This window comes from Artibeus jamaicensis, unplaced genomic scaffold (assembly GCF_021234435.1).
Source record: "Artibeus jamaicensis isolate MK-2021 breed Jamaican fruit bat unplaced genomic scaffold, CSHL_Jam_final contig_797, whole genome shotgun sequence".
NCBI lineage: Eukaryota > Metazoa > Chordata > Mammalia > Chiroptera > Phyllostomidae > Artibeus > Artibeus jamaicensis.
This window is the reverse complement of record NW_026521977.1, coordinates 28,417,843-28,437,331: the sequence shown is the minus strand read 5'-3', so window position 1 is coordinate 28,437,331 and position 19,489 is coordinate 28,417,843. Positions and strand designations below refer to the sequence as shown.

The following is a 19,489-nucleotide window of genomic DNA, read 5'->3' as shown; positions in this document are numbered from 1 at the left end:
TAAGTCAGTAAGCAGTTCCAGCTCCATGTAAATGTGGGTTATTTTTTAAACTAGTACTCTGATTCTGATTATATTGGACTTTAATTTTCAATGCCAAAGTGTTTCTCTCCAGCCAAGATTCAAAATGAGCTTCAGATTGTACATTCAGAGTTACAGCTGTAATCACAACAGGGGAGTCAGTTCTGAAACCCCTGAGTGATCGCTTTACTGGAAGTAACCAGGCAGTGTTGATTGTCTTTCATGTGCCTCTGGTTGGTTAACGTGTTGCCTGTCCTCACTGCCTCTGTGTTATGGATATGCCTTTTGTGGGAGAATTGGTTTGTCAGCTGTACTCATTCAGAAACGTTGCTAATTGGAAGTGAATAACTTCATAACCATATGATGATTCTGTATTTGAATGAAGCCAATTCTCCATGCTTCAGAGGTAGAGTTGTTGCTCCATGAAGGTTTTCCTTGGATGATTATCAGTAGTGTTTCTTATTTACCTGGAGGTTCTACCTAACTGCTTTGCTCTGCTTCCACCCCACCTTGGTCCACTTTTCAGGGTGATGACGAACCAGAGATCCCCATAGATGGAACAGAATTATCCCACTACCGTCAGCGTGCCCTTCTGCAGTCACAGCCAGTTCGCCGGACGCCTCTCCTCCACAATTTCCTGCACATGCTGTCCTCTCGCTCCTCTGGCATCCAGGTGGGAGAGCAAAGCACAGTGCAAGATTCTGCTACCCCCTCACCCCCACCGCCTCCCCCTCAGCCCTCCACGGAGCGCCCCAGGACTTCCGCTTACATCAGGCTCCGACAGCGGGTCAGTTACCCCACAGCTGAGTGCTGCCAGCACCTTGGGATCCTGTGCCTTTGCAGCCGTTGCTCTGGCACTCGAGTTCCTTCCCTCTTGCCACACCAGGACAGTGTCCCCCCTGCTTCTGCCAGGGCTACTATCCCTTCCTTTTCTTTTGTACAGACCGAGCCCTTCCATCCCCCGGAGCAGGCCTCATCAACGCAGCAGGACCAGGGCCTCCTGAACCGGCCGTCTGCCTTCAGTACAGTCCAGAGCAGCACTGCCGGCAACACGCTCCGCAACCTCAGTCTGGGTCCCACCCGTCGCTCTTTGGGAGGCCCTTTGTCTAGCCACCCTTCTAGGTATCACCGAGATATAGCTCCTGGGCTGACAGGATCTGAGTGGACCCGGACAGTGCTCAGTCTGAACTCCCGCCCTGAGGCGGAATCCATGCCCCCGCCCAGGACCAGTGCTTCTTCGGTGAGTTTGCTGTCTGTGCTAAGGCAGCAGGAAGGTGGCTCTCAAGCATCTGTGTACACTTCAGCCACAGAGGGGAGGGGTTTTCCAGCTTCTGGGTTGGCAGCTGAGTCGGATGGAGGGAGTGGCTCCAGCCAAAACAACTCGGGCAGCATTCGCCATGAGCTTCCGTGTGACCTGAGACGCTTCTTTTTGGAGTATGATAGGCTTCAGGAGCTGGACCAAAGCCTGAATGGGGAAGCCCCCCAGACCCAACAGGCCCAGGAAATGCTCAACAATAACATTGAATCTGAGAGGCCAGGCCCTTCCCACCAACCCACCCCACACAGCAGTGAGAACAACTCTAACCTATCCCGTGGCCATCTGAATCACTGTCGTGCTTGCCACAATCTCCTGACCTTCAACAACGATACCCTGCGCTGGGAAAGAACCACACCTAACTACTCTGGCGAGGCCAGCTCATCCTGGCAGGTCTCCAGTACCTTTGAGGGCATGCCATCGAGTGGCAGCCAGTTGCCACCTCTCGAGCGGACTGAGGGCCAAACGCCCAGCTCCAGCAGGCTGGAGTTGAGCAGCTCTGCTAGTCCGCAGGAGGAGAGGACTGTGGGGGTGGCCTTCAACCAGGAGACAGGCCACTGGGAAAGAATTTACACCCAGTCCAGCAGAACTGGAACTGTATCACAGGAGGCCTTACATCAGGATATGCCTGAAGAAAGCTCTGAGGAAGATTCACTCAGGAGGTAAGTGGGTGCTTTCAGTCTTCTACATCTCTTATTGTTCTCCTTACATCTCTTCTTTCAGTCCTACAGATGTTGTGGCTGGTTCTTGAGAGTCTGAGACCCATGCATTGATTCAGCTCTCCCTAGCTTCCATTGCATCTTCTTGGAATATCTTGCTCTGGTGGCAGAGAGTAGATAGGGTCTAGCAGTATGAGTCAGTTGTTTCTGCCAGCTCCTTTTCTGGTTAAGCTCATGTGCCCTTTAGCCTTATAAGAGAGTATAGATTAGGTTAGAGAAGCATGAGGAGATGAGGTGAGAGAACCATTGACATCCTCTGCCTAGCCTTTTGACCTTGAAGGATTTTATGTTCAGGACTAGTTCCTGTGAAATAAGAAATTTTCCCCATATGCCTAGAAATTAGTGTATTGGCTCCTCTTGTGTTGCTTTGTGCTCACCTCTTAAATCTTATCTTTTGGAACAGTGCATCTTGACAGAGAAAAGAAAGTAATACATAATGTATCAAGAATTGTTCATATTTTTTGAGATATATACTTTTTCAACATCAAGTTAAGTTACTTAGTTAAGATTTTTTGAGTAGATCTTCCAGATGGACATTCACCTTGGGGTGTGAAAGAAGAATAATTCATAGAATGAAGGCCCTCTCCAAACTCGGATCAGCATCCCAGGCAACTCTCGTGGAAGAAACAGAGTGGGTGTCGTCCATCGCCCACCACATGTTCTATGTATGGCTGTGTGCGCAACTACCTTGATTTATTAGGGACTTCTTTCTGTAATTCTGTAAAGGTCAAATCTAGCGTAATCACAAACTCCCAAAATACGCCTGTTGGATCCAAACAGCATATTGCTCTGCATTATATCCTCTGTTGAAGCAACTGAAATTTCTCTGACATAAGCTTTAGGCAAAGGAGAGAATATGGGTTGTGTACACAATGTACTTGTTATTTTGGGAGGATGCTTTAGAGAGGACCCAGTTAATAAGCATTTGTTGAGTGGTTATAATTGTTCCAGAACTTTGTTAGGCATGGTGGGGAGCACAAAAGAAGCAAATGCCCAATCTTTGCCCACTGGAAGTATACAGTGTTATTGTAGGGGCAAGAATTATTTACATGAAATAATTTTAAAATGTAGATGACTGAATATTGCATTGTATGTTACTGAGATTAAATGTATAATTTCAGATAAAGGGAAGTATCAAAATTAAGTCTTGAAAGATGAGTAGGATTTAGAGAGAGAAAGAACTTTTTATTATGGGAACAGGACATATTAAGGGAGGAAAGGGCATGGTGTGTATACAAGATAATAGGTAGTTATTAAGGGGAGAAGGGGGAAAGTTGGCTGGATGTAAAAGATAAAGTAATAGAGGTTGTTACTATGCCCATTTGATTGAGGCAAGTTCTGGATTAGCAGCTCTCAAAGTCCTAGCTTTGGAATATTTTGCCTTATATCTGAATCCTTGGACTCTGTTCTTCATCTTTGTCAGGAGAAGTGAGAAGATAGCAAGCACAGTGTCTGACATATAATTGGCATTCAAAAAGTTTATTAAAGGTAGCCATAATGGGACTCTCTTCATTTACTGCTCTAAAAGCCTACCATTTCCTGTTTCCCTGGCACCGAGGGCTTCTGCTCAGCCTTTGTTTATCCCATTCTGGCAGGTCCTCTTCATTGTTCTGAGAAATACCTGAGAGGTTTAAAATAAATGCTGCTGTTTGGTAATAGAGATATCAATTCCTGAGGACCTACTGTGTGTTAGATAATGTGTTCTTGCTTTGCATTAATTATTTTTAATTCCCACAACAACTGTGCAAAGCAGGTATTAAATTTCCCACCTTACACAGTTGAAGAAAGTGAGGCTTAGGGAAGTGGAGTATCTTGTTAAAGGCCCCATAATAGGTCAGTGAGTGGGAATTTGAACTCTGATGACTGAAGCTGCCCTCCGTGGTGTTGGAGGTCTGTCCAGAAAGTATCCAGCAATGCATTATGAAAAATAGAGGCATTTATTGAAGAAGATACAAGAACATTGTACACAGGACAATGACACTTCTGTCCCCTTCAAAGTAGGTGCCTTGGGACCTTACACAGTTCTGATCGCCATCAGCTGTCCCATTGTATTTTCCTGAATCACATCAATGGTGTGAAGTCTCTTCCCTTTCAAAGATGATTTTTTAGTTTTGGGAAAAGCCAGAAGTCACAGGGCACCAAATCTGGGCTGTAGTCACCTGGGTGAGTTGATGTTTTACCAAAAAAATTCTATACAAGACATGACATATGAGTGGGTGCATTGTCGTGATGAAGCTGCCAGTCACCAGTTGCCCATAGCTACGGCCTTCCAAATCGTGCAAATACTTTCCACAGAGGATTGTTTAAGCTTAATGCAAAATTTGATACAGATTCATTGCTCTACTTGCTCAGTCATTTGATTGTGATAGGCACACAGTACACATGCTCGCTCAATGGGGTCTACTGCCCCCACTGACTGGTACTGTGAAGTCATCACTGTTCACACATGCATATTCCAGGCCACTGTCCGAGGCTGCCAGGTTATATTGGTGTGCAAACTGTTTGCGTTATATTAACAATGGCTGGCCTTTTTAACAGATCTCATATTCCTAATAGGATAATCTCATTTTTAGGTGATCCACTTTTATTTATTTTTCTTTTAACCTTTTTTTAATGGGAATCTGCAAATGTATAAAAATGAGAAAAGCATAGTAAACAAACTCTCATACACCAATCACTTGATTTCAGAACTCATCAGCACTTGACTAGGCATCTTTGTTTTTATCCCCTATCCAATGTCCCTAACCTAGATGTTATATCATTTTGTCTGAAAACATTCCCTATATGCTTCTCTAGAGAAATACTGTCCAATAAAACTTCCTACAGTGATGAAATGTTCTATACTTGTGCTGTCCAGGATGGTAGCCACTTGCCATATGTGGCTAGTGAGCATTTGAAATGCGGCTGTTATTTGAGGAACTACATTTAAAGTTAAAATTTTTAATTTAAATGTAAATAGCCAGCCACATGTGACTAAAATATTAATGATCACTTCTTAAAAAAATCTTTTATTTCTTGGTTTTAGAGAGAGAAATATTGATTTGTTGTTCTACTTATTTATGCGTTCATTGGTTGATTCTTATATATTCCCTGAATGGGGATTGAACCCCCAACCTTGCCATATTGGGATGACTCCCTAAGCAGCTGAGGTTTTAATAAAACAGGCACTTTAAAGTTGGGAAACTAGTAAGGATCTACCAAAAATTTTTGTAGAGAATAAAAACAATGTGTCTGTGGTTTAAATAAAGTTCTAGCATTTAAAATATATGTTGTACCTGGCTGGTGTAGCTCAGTGGATTGAGTGCGGGCCTGCTAACCACACGATCGTGGTTTGATTCCCAGTCAGGGCACATGCCTGGGTTGCAGGCCAGTTCCCAGAAGGGGACTCATGAGAGGCAAGCATACATTGATATTTCTCTCCTCTCTCCTTCCCTTCTCCTCTAAAGATAAATAAATAAAATCTTAAAAAATATATATATGTTGTAGAAAAGGAAGTCCCTTGTCATCTTGCAATTTTCCATATGTTTTAAAATTTTTTAAACAAGATTTTTATTTACTTATTTTTAGAGAGCGAGGAAAGGAGGGAGAAAGAGAGGGAGAGAAGCATCAAATGTGTGGTTGCTGTTGGGAACTGCCCTGCCTGGTTTCAGAAGCTTAATCCCCCATGGCCAAGGCTGAGTAAAGGACTTTGGGTCCATAAGCCATTTAGGAGACAAAGCTTATCTTCCTTGTAGGGGCACTACCTCTGCCCCCTTTTTCTTCCCCCTGCTTGGCCCTGGCCGGATGACTGGTTAGCCAGTGACCAGTAAGATTCTTCAAAAGAGGGACGACCTAAGACAAGCATGATCACAAAGGGGCCTGCAGGGAAGGACTTGGGGGGCTATAGAAAAAGGGGGCGATGGACCCTCACCGCTCAGCTTTGACATAGCCTGAGTCCTCATTCTGTCTACAAGAAGTCTCCAAATCTCTTGGCTGCCTTACTTCCCCTGCCTGACTTAAGCCTGAAACAGTGCCTTGAGCTTGAAACAATGCCGGAGGTGGGTGCGGCCCTGTGCTGGAAAGGATGGGTTCCTGAGGGCAATCAGGCCTAAGAAAGAATGCATAAAATCCTATGAAACCTACTTTGTTAATACCCTCAATTTAAATGAAAAGGGTCCAAGCAGGAAGTGAGTTTGTTCCCCCAAATTTTATGGCCCTTTAACTATCTGACCCCAACTCAGAATAAGTCCTCAGAGTTCTTTGAATGTTATCTATTGTTTGACATTACTGCCTGACAATGACTAAGGCACTCTCCTCTTGAGAGGGTGGCCAAGGCCTCCGAGGCTTTTTCTCCTCTTGAGAGAGAAGCTGCGCTGTCCCTTTTCCTCCACAGGACTCGGTAGTTCATGTGAATTTGTCTCATCTCATCCATAATGCTGGGGACCCCTGGAACCAGGATCTGCATCAGTTGCTCTTGTGCGTCTCCCACTGGGTACCTGGCCCGCAACCCAGGCATGTGCCCCGACTGGGAATTGAACCAGTGACCCTTTGGTTCATAGGCCAGCACTCAGTCCACTGAGTTATACCAGCCAGGGCCAGTTTTCAAATTTTAAAATATGTAAATGATACATGTTATCATTGTAAAATTCTATATTAATGCAGTAATTACATTATTTATGGTATCACTTTCAGATGCGCTAGGATGAAGTGTACCCTGAGTGCTGACATGCTACTAAAAACTGAGGTGTATATAATACATATTTTTTACATATTTTATTTATTTACTTTTTGACAGGGGATGGGAGGGAGAGAGGGAGGGAAACATCAGTGTGTGGTTGCCTCTTGTGTGTCCCCTACTGGGGACCTGGCCTGCAACCCAGGCATGTGCCCTTACTGGGAATTGAACTGCAAACCCTTTGGTTTGCAGGCTGGTGCTCAGTCCACTGAGCCATACCAGCCAGGGCAGGAAATAAGGTATATTTTTAAGTATTCTGAGTGTACATTCTTCACAAAAGGGCTACCATTTCCTCACGAATTAGGTGGCTTACATTTCTGTAAATCACTAATAGAAATAGGTGCTAATTGGCATTTTCTGTTCTACTAAAGGGGCCAACATTCTCTAGCTGATTATAATTCAGTACATAGCCTTTGTTTGGATTTCCCCAGCAGGTGTCAGTGTTGGGCTGCTGATGCTGCCACTAGTCTAGAATAGAATGTTAGGGAAGAAAAGAAGGTGTTTTTATAGTACGGTGTACCTTCTACTGGAAGAGAGAGGATTTGCTCTTTGGCCTTGTAAGAGGGGAGAGAAGAGAATAAAGAGGCATGTGTTGATCCTTGGTGTTTCTGATAGAATTAATAGCGTTGCAAATAGTGAGAGAATTAAAGCAATGGTGTGTATTTTAGTGTAGGTCTATGTTGCTGGGTGGTAATAATATGTACAGTTTGTCTCCTTTTGCAGTGGAAGGAGAGCCTTCTCTGCAGTCTTACTCCAGCTTATAATTTGGTTGACAGGCCCTTTGCTTTACTACAAGAAAATTTTTGGGGGGAGGGAGTTAGATAGCCCAGGATCTACTAGAAGATCAGGATGTTATGACTCCTTAAAGCAGGAGACCTGTGTCCTTGAAAGGCTGCTATTAGGAAAGAGAAAACTATTTAAGTGGCATCTTAAAACTAGAAAGCCTAGAGCTTGAAAATACAACCGCTTTTTATTTTATTTAGGGAGGGAGGGAGAAAGGGGGAAAAAACACCGATGTGTGAGAGATACATTGATTTGGTTGCCTCTTGCAAGCCCCCAACTGGGGACCTGGCCCACAACCTAAGCGTGTGCCCTGACAGGTAATCAAACCAGCAACCGTTCAGTTGGCAGGCTGGCACTCAGTCCAGCCTGGGCAACAACCTCTTTATTTTTTTTTAAGATGAGAAAACTCAGGTGCAGAGATAAGAAATAACTTTAAAGAGGTGCTTGTAGCAAAGGTGGAATTCGAATCCCTGGGACCAAAGGAGGCTCTTCTTTCCTCCACTTCATTTGAAATTAGTTCTTTCATACAGCCATTTTTGCCCTCAAAACTTCAGCTGTTCTTGCTTTGGCTGGGTGGCTCAGTTCATCAGACCATTGTCCTGATGCACCGAGGTTGCGAGTTTGACTCCCAATCAGGGTACGCCTGTACAGGAATCAACCAGTAGGTGCATAAATAAGTGAGACAACAAGTTGGCATTTCTCTCCTCTTTCCCGTCCTCTCTCTAAAAGCTATAAATAAAAAAATTTTAAAAGAAAGAACATGCAAATTTCAAACATTAAAAAAAAAAAACTCAGCTGTTGTAGATCATCAATTGAGTGGTTCTTCAGTCAGGTCTCATTGTAAGAAATTGGAGGTCTCACAGATCATTTGTAATTATTGTCTCTGGGTAGAAATGTCACCAATACAATTGTTTCTAGGGACTCAAAAAAAAACAACCCCACTGTTTTAATTGCCCACAGAACTACATGATTAGCCCTTCTAGTGTGGTCTGGATGATCCAAGTTAGGAAAGTTCACTGTTAAAATCCCAACAAGTGGGAGCTCAAAACTGAGCTAAACCTTCCCAAATAAATTGCTTCTTCATTCCTTCTCCAGATAGGTAACAAGGCCTTAGGTCTGAAGTATTTAGTAAGATTGAGTGTGTTCTGAGAATTGATGTCTTCTGGTCTTTCCCTTTCCCTCATGATAGATAAAAATTGGGGAGGACATGGATGGTTATAGCATAAAATTTGGTCTAGGACATCAAAAGTTAGAGTTGGAAGCCCTTATTAGATTTCTAAGGCTCTTTTTTAGACTTATGAGGGAATTGGCTTTGGAGTTTGGAGCAATCTGAAGCCTCTTGAGACTTCATAGGTCAATTAACTTGTTTGATCCTTCAGCTCTTGTCACATGGTGATTCTCCAGGGAGCTTTTAGCAGAAGCATCATTGATACAAATAAATGGATATGTTTGGAGGGCTGGTTGTAGGTTCACAGAGGAAGAAGGCAACCTAGAAATTAGGTTAGGAAGATACCTATTTTCTCAGATTGTAGTACAGAGAGGTGTCCAACTCGAGCAGTTTCTGTGGATGGGGAGTGCACACAGTTCATTATTCAGGATCTAGCACAGCTGTCACCTTTTCCTTTGGGAAACCTTCCGTGACTGCTCCGAAAAAATCATTTCCTCTTCTTTGCTGCTTGTGTACTAGACATAGACACTTCATTGTAACATTGCACCCATGACAGAAATGTATTTGTTTCCCTTCCTGCCAGTGAGCTCTCTGAAGGCAGTGACTATGTCTGTGTCCCAGTTGTACCTTGAATACTACCTGACACACATAGTAGGTACTCAGAAAATGGTGGTTGAATTAACCACATGGGATTGAAATTATATGCCCTATGATTCAGTGTGCGGTATAAATCCTTTTTGACTTTTTTAGTAAAAAAAGAAAGACCCTTCTTATATTATATCCTTTAGTCTTACAGAGAGTTCTTGGTTCAACAAGTACTCGTTGATGAAATGAATTGGAATTACCTAGAGTGCATGGAAGATACCTTTTAGAACTTGAGCTCAAGTGACTTAGAGTTTATTCCTCTGTCTCACTGTTATGCCATGTTTGTGACTTGTGTATTGGTTGTCCTAAAGCTTGTAATAAGTCTTATGCACTTGGTCAGCTGTCCTTAATATTTTCTCCCATTGATGACTCAGGGCCTGCATGTTATACAGCTTCCTCTTGAGACCATTTTGTTGGTCTTTGGCTTGACCTTTCAGTGATACTAATATCTGTCAGTCAGTGCTATTTTTTTTAAATTAACACTATTTTCTTTCTTTCTTTTTTTTTTTTTTTAAAGACTTATTCATTTTAGAGAGAGGGGAAGAGAAAGAAATATCAATGTGTGGTTGCCTCAGTTGCCTCTCCCACAACCCATACTGGGGACCTGGTCCGCAACCCAGGAATGTGCCCTGACTGGGAATTGTACTGGCAACCCTTTAGTTCCCAGCCCATGCTCAATCCACTAAGCTACGCCATCCAGGGCTCAGTGCTGTTGTTTTGCTTTGCTACTTAAAGGTTCTCAGAAGTCTCAGTGATGATATATTTGGTCCTGATAAAGTCTTGATAACATCCAAATTAGATATGGATAAACAAAAATTAAATGTGATGGTTGTGTTTCTTTCCCATTGGTGCTTTGTATTGCTTGTGGTTTCTGTAGAAGGTGTTCACTGAATTTGCTTAGAAGTAGGGTGCTTTGGGTTTAAGAAAGTAGGTGCTTACCGTTTTTTGTTTTGGGGCCATGCATCATTAGAATAAATCTTTTTGGTTTTGAAATGATTTTAGGTTCTTTTTTTCCAGGGTGTGGGCAGATTCCTTATATTAAGAGAGAGTTTTGCTTTACTTCTAATTATGCCTTTTAAAAATTGGAATTAATTTTTGGTATTCAAGTTACAACAAACCCTTCCTAACTTTCAACTTCTTTCTCAGAAGTTTAGCATTCAAGAACAAAGAATAGGGAAGAACAGGGGAGAATCCCTTGTAGAATGGGAAAATCATGACTTGTTCCTGTTGGAAAAAGAGAGAGCCAGGTATTGAAAAATCAAAAAGACAAAACTGATGGTGAGATTTAAGCAATGTAGTGCCTTTAGAGAGACGCCAATTTGTTGTTTTGCTTACTTATGCTTTCATTGGCTGCTTCTTTTATGTGCCCTAACCAGGGATCACACCTGCCCTCTTGGTGTGTTTGGATGATGCCCTAATCAACTGTGCTACTTGGCTAGGGCTAAGCACTTTAGCTTAGAGACATAAGGAAAGCAGGGGGAAGTTAAAAGGTAGGCCTTAGAGCAAGAAGCTGAGGAGTATGAATAAGGGTTGCTCCTTGCTGAGCATGGCTCTTGTTATAATCTTGGAAATTGGACTGGTGAAAAGTTTACTCTGATCAATTTGTTTATTCATTCAGTTAACAGATATTTACTAAGCATGTACTGTGTACCAGATATGATTTAAGCACCAGCAATAGATTTCTCATTCAAGTAAGAGGCAGACAATAAAAAAAGAAATTATTTAAGCTGCCAGGTGATGACAAAATCTATGGAGAAAATATTTTAAAATGTAAAGGGTGCTTGGGTGGAAGTTGGCAGTACTAAAAAGGGTCATCAGATGAAGTCTTGACAAGGGGACACTGGAGTAGAGACCTCAAGTAAGCAAGGGAGTAACCTCTATAAATATCGGGGACAAAGGCATTCTAGACAGAAGAGCAAATGCAAAATCCCCGAGGCACTTGGCTGGAGCACAGCAAAGGATGGAGTGATACAGGTGAAGTTAGAGAGGAAATGGAAACCAGATTATGCAGGGCCTCTTGAACCATCTAAGTATTTTACTTCTTATTCTGAGTGATCCAGGAAGCCATCAGAAGTGGACTAGAATGATACTATATTTTAAAGGGTTCATTCTGGCTGCTAACCGAGAATAGACTAAATTAGGATTAGGCCAACATCCATAGACTTTTTAGATTAATTTTGTTTTGAGCAACTGGTGAAAACCAGAAGGCAGGAGTAAGTGATTGTGTCAGAGTTAGGTAAGCCTTAAATGTTTGGATGAAGAGTTGATAAACAAAAAAAGAAATAAAGCCTCTTAGGCACATTATCTACAATAAAGCCCTGTCACTCCCCCTCTCCCAATCATGATGGCATGTTATTGACTGAAAAGGGAAGGGGCTGAAAAATTTATAGTGAGCAGGGGATCATAAATGGAAATTTTCAGGTGTCCATTTTTTCTGCTTATAAAACTAATACAAATTCAAGAGTCCAGCCCCAACTGGTGTGGGTCAGCATGCCTGGGCATTGTCCTGCAAACTAATTCCTGGTCTGGGCACTTGCCTGGGTTGTGGGCCAGGTCCCAGCGGGGGGTGTGTGAGAGGCAACCGATAGAGAAATATTTCTCTTCACACATCGATGTTTCTCTCCCTCTCTCCTTCCCCTCTCTAAAAATGAATAGAATTCAAGAATACAAACATTACAGAAATGTGTGACATATAAAGTGAATGTCCTCCACAATGTTAACCACTATTAACAATTTTTGTTAACTCCAGAACTTTTTCTGTGTGAATGAAAACACATTTTTCCTTAATTTGTAAATCGGTTTATTATTTATTTACACATTTTGCTTAATATATCTGGACATTTTCCCATGTTAATCTATATAGGTGTTACATTTTTGTTTTTATTTTTATTTAATTATTTTTAAAATATTTTATTTATTTATTTTTAGACAGGGGAAGGGAGGGAGAAAGACAGAGAGAGAAGCATCAGCGTGTGGTTGCCTCTCACGTGCTTCCCACCTGGTACCTGGCCTGCAACCCAGGCATGTGTCCCTACTGGGAACTGAACCAGCTACCCTTTGGTTCACAGGCTGGTGCTCAATCCACTGAACCATACCAGCCAGGGCAAATGTTACATTTTAAAAAATAACGGTATAGTATTCAAACAGTTGGATGCACCATAATTAATTTAATGTGTTCCCTCTTTGGTAGCATTTGGATTGTTCCTTTTTTGCTTTCAAAAAACACTGCTGCAGCATCTTTTCTGTACTGTACAGGTGTTTGTAGAGAGGATGAATTTTTAGAGGTACAGTTGTTGGGGCCAAAGATATGAACATTGTTAATGATAAGTGAAAATTCATTGAATAGTATTCATTATTACTAAGATGTATAAAATCATGTTTTCTATTTACTATTTTTATTTTTAAAAAATATTTATTTTTAGAGAGGAAGAGAAACATCTGTTGATTGCCTCTCACACACACCACAGTTGGGGACTGGCCCCTAGCCCAGGCACGTGCCCTTATGGGGAAATGAACCAGCAACCTTTCATTTTGCTGGCAACACCCAACCAATTGAGCCACATGTTGGCAACACCCAAGCAATTGAACCACACTGGTCAGAGCTATTTTCTGTTTATTTTAGTGAACATTATTTTATAGATATTCATAATTTTATAGATTGGAACTCCTACTGCTGTTTTTATTTTCTTCTCCCATAAAAATCTTAAGGTTTCTCAGTAGAAAAACTCAGTAGCACTGGTTTTTTCAGGAATGTGCTCTTCAACATTGAGAAGGACCTCCATTTTATTAATTCTGAATGCCTGCCACCTAGAGGTAGGTGTTCATGTACTTTTCTTCTTAACAGCCTTTTATAAGGGAGATACAACCTTGGTTCTATCTGTGAAATTCACTGCTTACTGATTTTGGGCCACATATTCTTTTGGGTATTGTTAAATGATAAGAGAATCCAGGTATCTCTTGCCCCATCATAAGGCAGTAAAATATATTTGACTTATTTGTCTTTAGGGGTAGTTAGAAAACCCATGTCTCTCTGTGACAGTGTGAGGGTGAGGATAGGGTGGAAGAGAGAGGTACCATTGTGGTTAATCTTTTTCACCTTTGTTGCTCACCTGCCCAGTTTGAGCCTTTTTGAATTCTGTGTAACCCCCTACTTATATCCTCTCTATCAAGGGTTAACAAAGTTTTTCTGTGAAGGAAAGATAGTAAATATTTTAGTCTTTGCAGGCTATTTAGTCTCTGTTGCAAGTATCGAACTTTGCTGTTGTAGTGTGAAAGCAGCCATAGACAGTATGTAAGTGAATGAGTGTGGCTGTGTTCCAGTAAAAGTTTATTTCTGGACAAATGCGATTTTCATATAATTTTCACATGTCATGAAATAGTCTACTTTTGATATTTTTTTAGCTATATAAAAATGTAAAACCCCTTCTTAGCTTGTGGGCCATACAAAACAGGCAGGAGGCCATATGTGGCTGGCAGGCAGTGGTTTACTAATCCATGCTTTATGTGAATGTGATTTGGAAGAGAGTCAGGTGCTATTGTAATAGAAGGCATTATGATAATGAGGGCCAGGAAGAGCTAGGTAAGGGGGCTCCTCTCCCTGTACTTTGTACTAGAGGTCCTAAGTATTGGCTCTTGTAGGATTATTTTGGTGGTTAAGAGCTGGCATGATTGCATAAAGAGCTTCTTGTTTTCTATGGTATCTTCCCTGAAGCAAAGGTTTTCCAGCCTCGCTCTATATGTCTTCAAAATTGTTTGCAAGCTGGAGAGGATGTACGCCTCCAGGTCCTGGAGACAGTATGCTTGACAAGCAGCCCTTCCCCCACTGCAGGTCAAATTAACGCCTGTTAGGCTGATCTAAATTATCCTCCATTATCCCTCTCTCGGAGGCTGAATGATGTAGAGCAAGCTGTGTGCTTTGTGCACACTGAGAACTTGAAAAGATGTAATCGCGTCTGTCAGCTCAGAGTCTCGGAGTGCTACAGGGACTACAGTGGGATCTATATGTGTGCTGCAAATATTACATGGGGTGCAACTTCCCATGTAGTCACTCTTCCCCCTTCAAGTTGCCTTTCCACTGTACTCAGAGTAGCAGTCTAAAGGGTGCGTTGGAGGTTTTGCTAAGACAATAACACCAGGTGTATCGGGTTTTGTTTGTATAGTATATTTTGCGTATTGTAATTGGTCTCAGCCCATTAGAGCTGTGCAGATGGCTTCCCTTCTTCCTCTTGTATTTCCTGTATACTTATGGGTGGAGGGAGAATCCAGCATATCCTTTTTGGGAACACTCCTGAAAACATGCTCATGTGTGCAAATTCGACTTTAGTGTGTGGGCCTGTTACATTAACCCAGAGATTACAAAATAATCTTCAGGTATGTTTGGCCCTCATACTGTTTCTAAAAATTTATTTTTTTCCCCACATAAGTGACAGCTTTCTGGGTTCTACTGAAAAAAATGGGAAGCATCTGGTCTGTACTTCCATTTAATAACAATCAGCAAGAGTTGGGTAGTTGGTACCCCTTTACTCAAGGCATGGACTTTCTTTGTGCCTTAATCTGCACTGGGTTGACTTTACACATTTATGTTTCCTACTTATTTCCAATTTTGTGTTGGTTACTATTCCATGAGTTGAAGCAAATTAGTTGATGGTTCTGTGTAGCCAAGTATCTTCTAAGTGCCTTACCACTTGGCTCCATTAGGGGGAGGCACTGGACATTGCAGTACCCTGTACCCCAGGCATCCTGCCTAATTCATCCACAAGGGGCTCCCCTACTGCTGCTGGAGGCTGACATGCTGACAGCCCCCTCACCTGAGAAGCTGCCTGAATTTTTAATAGCAACAATTAATAAACTCCTCTGTTTCCAAAGAGGGAAAGTGGTGGTACCAAGCTTTTTGCTGGCTGGCATACTTCAGTGAGTAGAGTGAGGTGATGCAGTATGAAAGCAATCTCTCTTTAATCATGGACTATGTAAAATAAAACCTTGGAGAAAAATGCTTGCACTTCTCCCTTTGAGCAGAGTACCTTGGACAGAGGGGTGGGTTCCACTGAAAAGGCTGCTTGATTTGGGTGTCACCTGCTAGAAAATTAAAAATAATGTTAGCATATGAGAAGGAAATGGTAATAATAAAGGAACTAAAGGCTGAAAGAATGGCTTTGTCATAGAAAGAGAATTGCAGCTTGTTAGCATTGTGCCCTTTTCCTTTGCTGCATCAGAGGGTATGTGTGTCAATCTTTTTGTCTCTTACTCCCCCCCCCACATAGTCTTACGCATTTCTCTCCTTTTCCTCTATCTCCCTGCTGTCTCCTTAGACCACTTCACCTCAGCAAGATGGCTTTTCTCCCTTTCTTTGTTTGTTCTGATGGCAAATATAACCTATTTTGCCTTTTTGCTTTTCTTTTTTTCATTTTTAATTCTTTAAATTATTTATTTATTTATCTTTAGAAGGGAAGGGAAAGAAAGAGGGAGAGAAATATCAATGTATGGTTGCCTTTCATGTGTCCCCTGCTGGGAACTGGCCTGCAACCCAGGCATGTGCCCTGACTGGGAATCGAACTGCGATCTTTTGGTTCGAAGGCCCATGCTCAATCCACTGAGCTATACCAGCCAGGGTTTCATTTTTAATTTTAAGGAATATTATTCTAAAACAACATTAATAAAACTATAGGTCTATTCCAAGGTTTCTTAATATCTTCTGTAGCATTCCACTTAGAAGGTAGAAAACCACAAAGCCCTTCCCTAAGGATGGGTGTAAATGGAAAGTAATACTGCTTTACTGCACTGTATAGAATACAGGCTGAGAAGACAAGGAAACTCAGTTATTTCTATTTTCACCCTCCAGATCACTTTTGTTGAAGAACTGCTCACTTACATCGTAGGAGCTGTCTTGTTGAGATACTGTGATCTATAGGCAACGAACTGTTCCCAGTTAAAGTAATGAATGTGACACTGCCTATATCTGCCCGTGGCATAGCCACAGGGACCAGCCCTCAGTATGACATATCATCTATTAGAGAAATTGTACACATAATTATTTTTCTGTAAAGATCTTCCAACTTAACAGTTTTAAATAACTAAAATATAATTGAGGTCACAGGGGTGCCGTACCTGGAACTACACACGAATGCACTCTATTCATAAATGTTCAACTTTATACCAACAGTACACTGGAACAGTCAGCGGCACAGTCACATTTTTGAAAATCAAGAGAAGTAAGCACATCAGGGCTTTTGCAAAATTGTCAAAAATTCTGTTCTTGGTAGTAGACAGGAAAGAATTGGCTAAAGAAATAGACTTACGGAGAAGCATAATCTAGAAGCTAAGTAATAGAATTACAGGATACATGAAAAAGTCATACAAGTCCTAACAGAGACTAATATCTTTTTATATCATTTTTTTCTTAAGTACATTTTATTGATTCTGAACTCTGCATCTGATAGGTTGATTATCTCCATTTTGTTTAGTTCTTTTTCTGGGGTTTTGTTCTGTTCTTTCATTTGGACCTTATTTCTTTGTCTCCAAAATTTGGCAGCCTCCTCGTTCATTTCCATGTATTAGGTAGAGTAGCTTTGAATCCCTGTGAAAGGTACTTGTAAATTGTGTGGAGCCAGGGTGGAGCAACCCACTTCACCACTTTGTGGCTTTGTGTGGAGGGAGGGTTCAGAGAGAGGATACACCACTGTTTGGTTTCTGAGGGTTAGCCTGGTACTTGCCCTGTTTCCAGTCACTTCACCTAATCCCTGTATGTGACTTGTGCTCTTTGAGCTGTTTTCCTGGTGCTGAATTCCAGAGCGGGTGCGTTTGCATATGTTTTAAAACTATGCGGGCCTTTTAAGCAAAGTTTCCTGAAAATCAGGCAGTTTCTTATGCTGCCCCAACCCCCATTGGTTTTTACAGCCAGAAGTTATGGAGATTTATCTTCTTGGTGCTGGAACCATGGGCTGTATGGTCTGGCCTAGGGCTGGGATCACTTGTTCCCAAGGTCTCACTCCCAATTTTTATCCATCACACGTGAATGTGAGACTGCCTGTGCCTGTCCTGCTGCACCTGCCACCTCTCTGCCATGTCTCTGCATCTCCACACCTCCTCCCCATCTGGATGATTGTGACTTCAATAAGTCCTTATTTGTTGGACTTCCATACAGGTCAGTTTTCTGACACTTCTGGGTGTTATTTGAGATTTAGTTGTAATTCTTATTTCTTTTTATGGTTGCACGAGGAGGCGAAGCATGTCTACCTATACCTCTCTCTTGACCAGAAGTCCTGTCTAATATTTTACATCAGTAGTTTCTTATGCAAAAATTTTTTAAAAACTCTACCAAAAAAACAACCCATCATTTTTTGTTTACCATTACCATTTTACATGAAGTTGGTGAACTCATGAGACTATCTTGGAAAATTTTTCTAGTTGTAAAATGTTTTGTATTACAATAATTAATTAGTAAACTCAAAGTGAACCTTGAATTAGATATAAAAAATTTGTGAAACAGTAATATATTACCAAGACCTTGAAAAACAGGAGACATAAGGCAGATGACAACATTAAGAAGAGCCAGTCAGATATTAAAATGGCACCCTGAAAATGGTTTGTACCAAAAAGCAGCCAGTGCAGTCAAGGTGGCAGCATAGGTAAACACAATTTGCCTTCTTGCACAACCACATCAAAGTTACAACTAAAATGTGGAAAACCATCACACAGAACAGTCAGAAATTGAGTTGAATGGAAGTCTGACAACCACGGAATTAAAGAAACCATATTTATCTACACTGGTAGGAGGGGTGTATCTTGAGTCCCCAGCTTGGGTGATAGAGGACTCTGCTGCTGGACCCTCAGGACACCTATTACATTAGGCCACGCTACCAACGCAGGGAGTCATAGCAGTTTTAACTAATACAGAAAGAAACACAGATGGCTGCCAAAATGAGGAGAGAAAGAAACATGGCTCAAATGAAAGCAGAGATCAGAACCCCAAAAAAGAACTAAACAAAATGAAGATAAGCAACCTATCAGATACAGAGTTCAAAACCCTGGTTATAAGGATACTCAAGGTACTTAGTGAGGACCTCCACAGCATAAAAATATCCAGTAAGAAATGAAGAATACACTAATTAAAATAAAGAAAAATTTAGAGGGAAACAACAGAGTGAATGTAGTTGACAATCAGTTTGATGGTTTGCAACATAAGGAAGCAAAAAACAACCAATTAGAACAACAAAGATGAAAAAGTAATTTTAAAAAAAGCTAGGATGCTGTAAGCAGCCTCTGGGACAACTTCAAGAGGTCCAATATTTGCATCATAGGGGTGCCAGAAGGAGAAGAGAAAGAGCAAGAAATTGGAAATCTATTTGAAAAAATTATGAAAGAAAACTCTCCTAATTAGGTGAAAGAAATAGACATGCAAGTCCAGGAAGCACAGAGTCTCTTAACAGTGGGCAAAGAGACCCACTCCAAGACAGATCATAATTAAAATGCTAAATGTTAAAGAGAGACTCTTAAAAGTAGTTAGTTACCTATAGGTGAGTTCCCATAAGACTGTCAGTTGATTTCTCAAAAAAATACTTTTCAGGCTAGAAGGGACTGGCAATACGAATTAAGTCATGAAAAACGGACCCACAGGCAACATTGCTCTACCCAGCAAAGCTATCATTTAGAATTGAAGGGCAGATAAAGAGTTTCCTAGACAAGAAAAAATTAAAGGAGTTCATCACCAACCCATTATTATTTGAAATGTTAAAGAGACTTATTTAAGGAAAATGAAGATCAAAACTATGAACAATAAAATGGCAATAAATACATATCAATAATTGAATCTTAAAAACAAAGCAAATGAGAACAGAGTCAGAATCATAGATACGGAGAGTATTTTGTTGGTTGCCAGATGGGTAGAGGGTGTGGGGAAATGGGGTAAGGGGATTAAGAAGTTCAAATAGTGCTCTGTCTGGTGTGACTCAATGGATTGAGTGCTGGACTGCAAGCCAAAGGGTCACTGGTTTGATTCCTGGTCAGGGCACAAGCCTAGTTGTGGGCTGGGTTCCCTAGTTGGGGACATGCAAGAGGCCCATGTGTCTTTCACACATTGCTGTTTCTCTTCCTCTTTCTCCCTTCTTCCCCCCTCTCTAAAAGTCAATAAA

At 41.4% G+C, this 19,489-nt stretch overlaps 1 protein-coding gene across 14 annotated transcripts in view; it reads left to right on the top strand.

The window, feature by feature from the left end:
• AMBRA1 (autophagy and beclin 1 regulator 1) overlaps positions 1 to 19,489 on the top strand; it is a 179,668-nt gene that overhangs the window by 34,079 nt on the left and 126,100 nt on the right. For 10 of the 14 annotated variants that reach the window (XM_037166185.2, XM_053673120.1, XM_037166186.2 and 7 more), the window contains one exon: positions 545 to 1,995. In XM_037166185.2, the coding sequence (XP_037022080.2) occupies positions 545 to 1,995 (1,451 nt within the window). The remainder of the gene's footprint in view (positions 1 to 544; positions 1,996 to 19,489) is intronic. The other 4 variants (XM_037166190.2, XM_037166189.2, XM_037166188.2 and 1 more) reach the window with 2 other exon arrangements.